General features: G+C 37.3%; 1 protein-coding gene across 1 annotated transcript; it reads left to right on the top strand.

Annotated features, from left to right (window-relative positions):
• The first annotated feature begins 984 nt into the window (after nt 1–984).
• Nucleotides 985–4,879, top strand: LOC131024651 (lysine histidine transporter-like 6). Its single transcript, XM_057954158.1, has 8 exons — nt 985–1,137; nt 1,234–1,364; nt 1,924–2,307; nt 2,380–2,773; nt 2,999–3,104; nt 3,315–3,406; nt 3,538–3,606; nt 4,686–4,879. Exons 1-8 carry the CDS (start codon nt 1,108–1,110, stop codon nt 4,782–4,784), a joined length of 1,305 nt encoding a protein of 434 aa, XP_057810141.1. The 5' UTR covers nt 985–1,107; the 3' UTR covers nt 4,785–4,879.
• The last annotated feature ends 6,301 nt before the right edge of the window (nt 4,880–11,180 follow it).

The raw sequence follows: 11,180 nt of genomic DNA on the forward strand, positions 1-11,180 counted from the left end.
TTTGAAATCGACCTCCAAAATCGAGCCGAGCTCGAGCTCGAGATAAACGAATCGAACGAGTTTGTTTAATACATAATCGCACCGAGCTCGAGCTCGAGCCGAATTCAAGCCTTGCCAAATTTTCGCGAGCTGAACCCCAATCTGTAGGTATTCGGCTCGGCTCGGCTCGGTTCGTAGATTAGCATAATCTGTTGACATTCAAAACCAGTCATAAATAATTAATTATATATACTAGCTAGAAAAATTAACACATGTCACAAAATATTGTTGAAGTTGTAATTAGTTGATAGTCGTTGCTTTTTTATTAGTTTAAACCTCTAAAATCGAATCCAATCTCCCCTAAGTATAAAAAACGTACGGCACACGTGCTGCACATATATATGTTATGATGAAGAATGAGTGGAGTTAATGACGTAAACAGTTAAAACAAACGGAATATATATATTTCCCGTCAGTCATTAACGAAACCACGATGCAACTTGAGCAAAGGGCCACACCACTTTCTATAATCGCTCAATTTTAAGCCACTAACGGTGCGCAATCAATGGTGACCTAAGTTATTGATTAGTGACATACTACGTAATGTCCATTCTTATTATTTTCAGCTCGTATTATATTTTTATTCATAAATTAATTTTATTAGCGCATCATTGTGCGTTTTGCATATATATATATATATATATAAGACTAAAAAAATGAAATAATGGAAAATAAAGAAAATTTGCCAATGATGGAACATGTATGGTTTTGAGGCCTAATGAAGCTCGAAACGTCGTTACAACTTTCATAGTTGTTGGTGGCTAAATTCTTGACCTATATAGACAAGAATGAAGAATCTCGTTAGTCAACTCAAATAATTAGTGCATTACGTCTAAAGTCCATTACACTTTCTAACCACAATACTCACTAAACAATTATTAATTAGCTTTTTAGATTATGTAATCTAAATTTACACAAAAATAAACAAAAGGCGCGAATAAAATCAAAAGGGTTAACCGTCACCTTTACTCCACCAAGAATCTCAGAGGAAAATCAGCCACTATAAGTTTGTGCTCATTCTCATCGTACATTAACTCTAAGTCAGCTTATTTTAATTTGTTTGCAGCTATGGTTTCTACTTCTCCTCCTCAGCCCAAGGTAATACTAATATATACGAGTACATTTCAATTAAATTACTACATGATGAATCCAAATATTTGCATAAATTAACGATTTTTTATAAGTATGTTTTAGGAGGCTCCATATACTGAAAAAAGTGTCGAAAATCGCCGAGCAAAATGGTGGTACTCGACGTTTCACACCGTCACGGCCATGATCGGCGCCGGAGTTCTCAGCCTGCCCTATGCCATGGCTTACTTGGGCTGGTACGATTTCCTCAAGTAGAAACGACCATTAATGTATATATATTATCGCTCTTATATATTACTATAATATCATCATTATACATGTACATGTATATATATGATTAATACATGAGGGCTGGGATGCATCAACACCCCCCAACCAAAATTTGAATTCTTTAGAAATTTTTATTTTTAATTTAGCAAATAGCACCCCTCATTAATATATACTCCCTCTGTCTCAGCCAAGATGATACATTTCTTTTCGGCACGAGATTTAAGGAGTTGTAGATTAGTGTTTTAAGTGTGTAGTAAAAGTGACAAAGTAGGAGAAAAAAAGTAATAAAGTGATAAAGCAGGAGATAGAAGGTAATAATTAATGGGTGATTAATTAATTAGTTGTAATTCTGCAATTAAAATTCCTTATTTTTTTTCATATTTAAATATAGCATATTCGTTGGGACGGCCCAAAAAAAAATATGTAGTATCTTCGTTGAGACGGAGGGAGTATTTTTTAAAAAACTTGACCTCAATTGAAATCATTTTTGTGCACCTAATAAGTAAGAATTTATTGTGGTGGTAGGGGTCCGGGGACATTGGTGATGGTATTAGCGTGGTGCATCACGCTCAACACAATGAGGCAGCTGATCCAGCTCCACGAGTGCGTCGCCGGCGTCCGGTTCGACCGCTACTACGACCTCGGACGACACGCGTTCGGGCCGAGGCTCGGCACATGGATCGTGCTCCCGCAACAGTTCATCGTCCAAGTCGGCTGCAACGTGGTGTACATGGTCACCGGAGGGAAATGCCTCAAGAAATTCATGGAGATTGCTTGCAACAATTGCACCCCTATCAAACAATCTTATTGGATTGCCATGTTTGGAAGTCTTCACTTCTTCCTCTCTCAGATGCCAGACATCAATTCCATCTCCGGTGTTTCATTGGCTGCAGCTATCATGTCACTAAGGTGTTTAATTATCCTAGCTCTGATGCCAATTTAATTGTCAGAATACTTAAAATTGTGGGTGCACGCGTGCAGCTACTCGACCATAGCGTGGGTAGGCAGCCTGAGCCGGGGGAGGGTCCCGAACGTGAGCTACGAGTACAAGAAAACGAGCGACGTGGATTACATGTTCCGTGTGTTCAATGCGTTGGGGCAGATCACGACGGCCTACGCCGGCCACGCGGTTGTGCTAGAGATTCAGGCCACCATTCCGTCGGCCCCAGAGAAACCATCGAGCATACCGATGTGGAGGGGCGCCGTGTGGGCCTATTTCGTCAATGCCATCTGTTATTTTCCGGTCGCACTTGTGGGCTACTGGGCCTTTGGACAGGATGTTACCGACAACGTTCTCGTCGCCCTAGAGAAGCCGTCGTGGCTCATCGCCGCCGCTAATTTCATGGTTTTTGTTCATGTTGTAGGAAGCTATCAGGTCAACATTTTTCACCAACTTATTTTATACACTAACTATACTATTTTTTTAATATTCGAGTCCAAAAGTAATAGGTTGGAGGGGTATTATTTAGATTAGTGGCCAATGCATGAACTTCTTTTTTTCGGAATTAAACTATTATTCAAATATGCAGGCAGTTAACGTTTTTTTTTTTTTTTTTTTTTTGAGATATATACTTGAATGATCACCTTAATTAATTTGCAGATTTATGCAATGCCATTTTTCGAGGTTGTAGAGAGGACAGTATCTGCAAGATTCAATGTAACACATGGACTAGGGCTCAGGCTCTTTGTTCGTTCTACTTACGTTGGCAAGCCTTTTTTAACCAATTTCTTTATACAATTTTATAGTATTTTATTTCATTTTAAAGCTTAGTTCATATAACAACATGATAAAATTAATATAGTGATATTTTTTTCATCATATTGATGGAGTCGAATCATTGACAAGATTATTTTGATCATTTATTCCATTATGAAAATACACGACTAAAATTAATTTTTTTTCTAATGGTGTGCAGCTTTTACTTTGTTTGTTGCTGTGACATTCCCATTTTTTGGCGACCTTCTCGGTCTGTTTGGTGGCTTTGGCTTTGCTTCAACTTCTTACATAGTGAGTCTACTACTTAAATTGTAGTAGTATTTTTTTATTCACTTTGTTGATTTTTTTTTTTTTTTTTTTTTTTTTTTTTTGTAAATTTTCATCCATAGAAATGTAACTTTTTTGGGCTGGGGTTCATGCAGTTGCCCTGCATAATTTGGCTGAAAATTAAAAAACCACGGAGATTCAGCTTGTCGTGGACATTCAATTGGGTAACTCCACAACTTTCTTTTATTATCTTCGTTTTACATCTTTATATTATCTCGATCTCGAATTTCATTTCATTATATATAGGTGTCCACATAGCTAGGACAAACTAATCTAAATATATTCTCACTCATTAGACATGTGTTTCTAAAAAATTAATGCAAATCTATTACTATATATATATATATATATATATATATATATATATATATATATATTAAAACTCATTAGACGTGTTTCTAAAAAATTAATGCAAATCTATTACTATATATTAAAACGTGAATCTTCTTGTGTTGGTCTAACGGTGGACTGGTTAATGCATCATGGCTTAATCTTTAAATTTAATTATTTAATTGTAATTTTAATTATAAAAAAATGTGAATCGGCAATTAGAAATCAACATGTAAAATTGAGTGGCAATTTTGTGATTAGAATAAAATTGAAGCTTTATTATATGTTATATATTTCCTCTCTTTTTTTTCTTTTTCCTATAATTTTATTGTTTTGCAAAATCATGTTATTATGTTAATGAAAATATATTCAATATGCATTTTAAATTAAATATTGTGACGAGAGCTTTAATTTGATTATATGTAAAAAAAAAATGAGTTAAAAATGAACAAGTTATATGAGATAAAGATGCTCAAGTAATTTTGTGTAACTTTGTTTTGTACAGTTTACTATATATATATATGAGAAGTATAATACTAGAAATCGGGAACAATTTTTTTGTACATGCATCCTTCATTTTAATTATTTACTTTATACGTTTTGTTTACCTCTCATCGCGTTTGAACCTTTTTACTTCAGATAATTTGATTATTACTCGTTCTAATTATCGAGAAAAACATATAAAAAGAAGGAAAACATTAGACGAAATCATATGGAGATTAAGTTTAATTAGAGGAATTAATTTAATTTGTTCTAGTAATATTTAGTGGCATCATATTTGGGCTTGTTAATCTTTTTCACAAAAACTGATACTTATACTACATACTAAGTTATAGAAATTTTCATGATTAAGTTTAGTAAAGAAAACCATTGTAGTGTGCTAATATTTAGTATTTTTGTGGGGAATTTTCAGGCATGCATTGTTATTGGAGTGTTCATCATGTTCGCATCAACCATCAGCGGAGTGCGAAACGTCGTCGTCGATTCTTCAACATATGATTTCTACTCATAATATTATTAAATCAGTTGTAGTTGGAATCAAGTCTTGGATTAGGTAATGTGTGGAGATGAATGAAATTTGAATAAAGGCGACCCAGAATTTTAGAATTTTTGTAGATTATAGTTGTAGCGACGACTTAGAAGCACACTCGCATTTAGGGCTGTCGATCGGTTCGGGTTCGGTTACCCATACCCGAATTTTGGGTTACTCGAACCCGAAATTACCAAATTTTAATAACCGTTCCCGGACCGATTTAGGAGTTCGGTTACCCAATACCCGCTTCGGTTAACTAATTGAGTTATTTGGATACCCATTTAAAAAATAAAATTCAAATAAATTGTTGTCAACATACCAAGTTCACCAACATGAATAAAAACACAAGTTCAACACGAGCAAACAACTATTAATTCTTAAGTTCAACACGAGCAAACATCTAGTAATTCATAAGTTCAAAAACAAGAACAACATAAATCAAGCTCTTCTTTCCTGTGGTAACAGTAGCTTCTGTATGTGACTGAGATTGGGGTGCTTCTTCTCCATTTGGAGGGACATTTGAAGCTTGTTGAGTATGTTCGTGTGAAGCTTCCATTTAATCTAGTTCAAAGAATAGATTTAGCCTCATTTCAATCACAAACTCAGACAATCACATTAATAAAATTTTCGGTTCAGAAGATTCAGCCTCCATTTAGCATAGGCATGATACAAAAATACATCGTTGCAGTTCAGAATGCTCTGCTGCCCCCAATATAATCATTTCTGATAAGCAATTCAATCAAATTAAAGATATATGGACTATATAATAAGATTGGGTGGATTAGCTCCATCATGTTAATTTTAATTTGAGACGAAAATTGATAACAAATAAAAAACAAAATTTTCCTTGGTATAATCATTTGTGTCTTATGTTGCTTCATTTAGCTCCATCTGAATAATTCTTTACCGAACCATAGAATAGAAGTAATAAACATAGAAAAATGTTCACAAGAATCACAACATAACTACATATCTACATACAAAGGAAAGCATTAAACTAGGTTTTAATTGGGCGTTAATTAGCTGATACAGGAAGAGGACTTACCGGATGGCGGATGAACAGCGAAGTGGCCGGCGGCGTGGCGGAGCTGCATCGCGGAACAACCTGGACTGATTCAGAATCGAAGGGCAGGGCGGCGTCGACTGATTCAGCGTGGCGAAGCGGCGTGGACAAATTTGGACGGAGGGCGTCTCACGGAGGCGGCGATGGCGTTGGACGATCGGATGGAGAGGGGAGGGAGACGGGATTTGGGAAGAGGAAGAGGGGCAGAACATAACTGACGGGAGGCGCTGGACTAGGGTTCTTCCTCCCAATTTTGTAATTTCTAATTTTCTACCAATTAATAATTAAAATATTACATATATATATATATAAATATATATATATAAAATAATTAATTAAAAAAATTGGTTATTCGGTTAACCCGAATCGGTTATCGGATTAACCGATTGTCACGACCGGACTTAATTAAGGATAATTAAGCCGGGAAACCATGACTAAGGGATGGAGATTAGAAGAGGGGATAGAAAAGGGTAAATATATAATGAAGGATCGAACTTAATCATTGACAACGAAGGGGACATTTATAATATAACTTATGTTTAGCCACAAATATTCAATTAACTCGTAAGTTCGGATGAATCCGACTTAATTCAAAAGGCTTATTACTTAAGAATACGCAGTGGAAATAAAATCTGATTACATGTATGAAGACATGCATCCAAGAGTTTATTCAATCAACTTATGACAAAAGCTCCGCTCCTCACTTCATCTTCATCAACCACTGCTCAACCTGCACATTTAGAAATATATGCAGGGCTGAGTACAAAAATACTTAGTGGACACGTATGCCTAAGTAAACATATAAACATGCTTCGTAAAGCTGTAAATTGTCATGCCATCATAAACAGTACAGCAAGGGAGTTTTAGCTAAAAGGCCCAAGCTTACTAAATTCATTTGTGACTCTTAAAGTTCGTCTGCAGACTAAGTTCTCTTGTAATCTATCATATCTGGAACTGTGTGCCGGAGAGGTGGCCACCTCTCACGGTCACTTGATCGGCCAACCCGCTAGATGACTCACGGTCACTGGTGTACACTAGTCCTAACAGGATAGCTATCAACTGCTCAGGACCCGAATTCGATTGCATCATTGGCAAAGCCAAAGCAATAGATATCATACTAAAATTGAAACATTTATGGCAAGACAATACTTGAAATAATTTCTAATATGAACTAATTTAGGCCATAAGCTCTAAATGAAACTCAGGCCAATAACAAATATACTAAGCCCAAAAAGGGCTGGCCCAAACCCCTTTGTTCTGAAATTAATCACGCCGAACATCTTATCTTCTCTCTCAAAATCGCTTCCACGTCTCCTCTCTCTACGCGAGATGTGCCGCCGCCGTTTTTCGGCTGTTACATCCGCTGGCGAGTCCGGCGAGTCGCCGCTCTTCCACTTCTCATCCTCATCTCACATTTACCCTATCACTGAAAAACTCAGGTGACTTTTCCCTTTCAAACCCGAGCCCTAGCTCTTTTTCATCAGAAATCACCGCCCTTCTAAATGAGCCCTAGCTCGAAATCGCCGCTGCCGTGGATCTTCTCCGGCGAGGCAGACCGCTGTCTTTGACGCTCTAAAACTCCGGCGTCGCTTCTCTCAACCGGCGTGGTCGACACCTTCGCGCCATAGTTCTCCTTCTTCTTCCTCTCTTCCTCAATCTGCCAGTTCAACCGTGAGCTCCCAGTGCGGCCACCGCTGAGTTCTCCAGCTCCGCTGCCACTCAGAGGTTCCCCTAAAATTGGCGAGGACAACGCCATTCGTGCCCTCTCTATTAAAACTGAATCTGCGGCCCCGGGTTCGCCGCTGTGTCTTTGTTTTGGCTCCACGGTCTGCCTTGGTTTGACCTTCGATGGGGTCGCTTTTGTCTCTCAACCGCCATTGGTACTCTCTGGTCCGGTGGAATCGAGGTAGCCGCCCTTCTCCTTGTTTAATGGGACAGGTTCGACCCAAAGACTCCCCCTTTTTCCCCAAATACTAACTTCGATTTCTATGCTATAATAAATCCTCGTTCGTGAATCTCTTGATGAACTATAGCTATCAAAGTGTAATATACACCCATTTCCTGAAGCTTTTGTTCTATGTCGATTATGCAAGGGTTCTACTAGCTATAGTGGCCTGTTTCTGTACCAAGAGTTTCTTAGTGCCTTGTGAAGGAAACATAGGTATAAACTGATTTCGTGATTGCTTAATCCCTCTATGCATATATATACACACCTGTATACTATGTATTTCTTTTTAAACATATGCTTGATGATATGATGCATGAACTGGAGCTGAGCTTAGTATTTACCTCGTGAAGTTTGGTGTTTGGCTGCCTGTTGCTATTGTATTCAATGAGAAAATAGCTGAAATTGCAAATAATTTTCTTTACAAATGCAGGAGAAGCAAGAATGAAATGGAGAAAACGTAAGTCGAAGCTTGGCAGCAGGAATCAACTTACTCCCTCTGAAATCTGGTGTCTAAGAAAATGAATGATTAGTTTTGTTGGCTGAACGTTAAAGCCTTGGAGGTGGTGGTTGGCTGGAGAGATCAGGCTGTCATAGGGTGGCTGAAAGACCCCCTAGGTGTACCTTGGCATGGTTGAATCTGCTCCAGCTGTAAGGAAAGGATGGGAGTTGTTGTTGCAGCTGAACTGTTCTATGCATTTCCTTCTTTTCTTGCCTATTTCTTTTGCTCGCAGATGGTCTAATAGGAAGGTAGGAACTAGGGGTAGGAAGGATGATGATTGTAAGTGATAAAAGGTGTGATGTGATTATACATAGAAAATCATTCTGCCTTGGTAAATCTATATATGTAATACTAGCTCTGAGTTTTGCTAATATCGCGTGTTTGTAGTCGAATACTAGTTACTCTAATGAATCCCGCATTTCAATATCTATTTTCTTGCCTGCTAATTCTAGATTAAATCCGTAGATTTAATTTGCTTCACATGTCGTCTAATATCTAAATTAAATCCGTAGATTTAATTAGATTAACAAGTCGGAATAAATCCACGACCATCTCACGTGGAAATATCTAATTCAGAATTTCAGCTGGATTAACATTACTAGAGGATGCAATAATTAAATATCACATTTACTAATCTTAATCATAAATAAAAGAGCGGGCTACTACATACTACCATTCTTAATAAAAATTTTGTCCCGAAATTTGCATATCATCGCAAAATTTCTAGGTATTTTCTCTCGTCTTGCCTTCGAATTCTCGCGTAGTTTTTTTATTCGACTCATGTTAAGATCCCTTTGCTTGAAAAGTATTTCAGACCTTTATGTTCTATGAATATTCGCACCTAAATCCATATAGGTATTGTCTTTACTGCAACTAATTGTAGATCATAGGTTGCATAGTTCAATTCATGTGGTCTAAGCTATCGTGACGTATATGCTATCACTGTTCCTTCTTGCGTTAACACGCGACCAAATCCATTCTTGAATGTGTCTGTATAGATCACATATTCTTTATAAGCTTTTGGGACAGCTAACACTGATGCAGTAGTCAACCTTTCCTTGAGTTGTTGAAAGCTATTCTCACATTGTTCTGTCCAAGAAAATTTTAATTCCCTTCCTGAGTAATTGCACCGTTAGTCTTGTTATTGGAAAAATCCTTCTATGAACCTCCTATAGTAACTTGCTTATCCCAAGAAATTTTTGATCTCATTGAAGTTTGTAAACGGTCTTTGTTTGTGTACAACTCGTTCTTTCTCAGGGTCCACCTTGTCCCCTTCTGATGATACAATGTACCTCAAAATCGTGACTTCATGAAGCCAAAATTTGCACTTGCTGAACTTGGCATAAGGATGCTTTGTTCTCCACATTCGTTACGAAAATTTTCAGGTGTTTCTCATGATCTTTCTCGTTCTTCGAGTAAATCAAGACATCGTCTATGAAAACTAAGACAAAGTTGTCTAAGTATGGGTGAAACACTCGGTTCATGAGGTTCACAAACTCGGCTGGTGCATTGGTCAATCCAAATGACACCACTATGAACTCATATTATATTGTCTATGTGGTTCGGAAGACCGTTTTAGGTACATCTTCTTGTCAAATCTATAGTTGATGGTACCTAGATGTCGCAGCCCGATATAGCCAGTGATAGCGTATACCAAGTATCGTACGACTAATAAAAATAATCATGAAAGAAATAGAATTTATGTCTTGCTTTAGCGGAAGCATTTGCAACTATACTCTTTTTCAAGAAAGACTTTAAGACTAAATTAAATTACTTGCTTGGTAAAACATAATTCGAGACTTAGCAAGGTTTGAGAAGTATTTTCCCTTATGGGATATTACAGGCAACAGCAAATTAAATAAAGAGATTCATCAGAGTTGTGCAGCGATGCGTTACTATATGTGTGAAGATATATAGCAGGGAGTTTAATAACTTATAGAGTCAAAGCTTATGAGATAAATGTGAGACATAGGAAAGACACAGCCAACTGACAATTCCAACAACTTTCACCCATCCTCGCGCCAAGCCAGACCTGCACATTTAGAAATATATGCAGGGCTGAGTACCAAAAAGCACTCAGTGGACACATGCCGGAAATAATTTAAATCTTGCTCTTAGAGCTATATGTCAATCTTGCCCTTTTCAATGCATCAACAGGATTTAACTGAGATTAAAAATACCTGTTCATGTTTTTCTGTCATAAACTCATTTGCATCATCATAATAATATCATTAGTCTGCAGACATTATATACTGGGTATGTGCCAACTATGATAACTCATATAATATATATATACTAGGTGAAGAGAAGGAGGCCTCCTTCAAATCACCGTGACCGGCCGACTAGAGACGGCTCACGATCACCTCTTGTGCACATAACCTTTACTGTCATCTGGATCAGTTAAAGGCCGATATCTTGCTTCATGAACTTAGTCATGTCTTTCATAAGGCAACATACCATACTTCTTTCTCATCAATAATAAATATGGCAAGATGACAATTTTCATAATATGCATCAATAATGCTTCAACATGCTTCATTTTCATAATACTCATCAATAATGCTTCATCATGCTTCTTTTTCATAATACTTTGCATTTGAACTCGTTATCATGGTAGCTAGCCATAATAGAGTTAGAATAAAGCCCACCTGTCTCAGGAGTCGATGACACAACGCTCGGGGTTGTACTAACGCCGACCGTCACTCGAACCTTTAGTGGCGCACGTGTTTAGATTGTCATGAGACAAAATAAACTCTAGTTAGAAACTCATCTAACTCATATCTCATACTTAAGCTTAAACTTTCATCATGTGCTTAATCTCATCTTATAACTTCTCCACTATTTACCCAACTGGACTTCCCAATA

This window comes from Salvia miltiorrhiza, chromosome 5, assembly GCF_028751815.1.
Source record: "Salvia miltiorrhiza cultivar Shanhuang (shh) chromosome 5, IMPLAD_Smil_shh, whole genome shotgun sequence".
In the NCBI taxonomy this organism is placed as follows: domain Eukaryota; kingdom Viridiplantae; phylum Streptophyta; class Magnoliopsida; order Lamiales; family Lamiaceae; genus Salvia; species Salvia miltiorrhiza.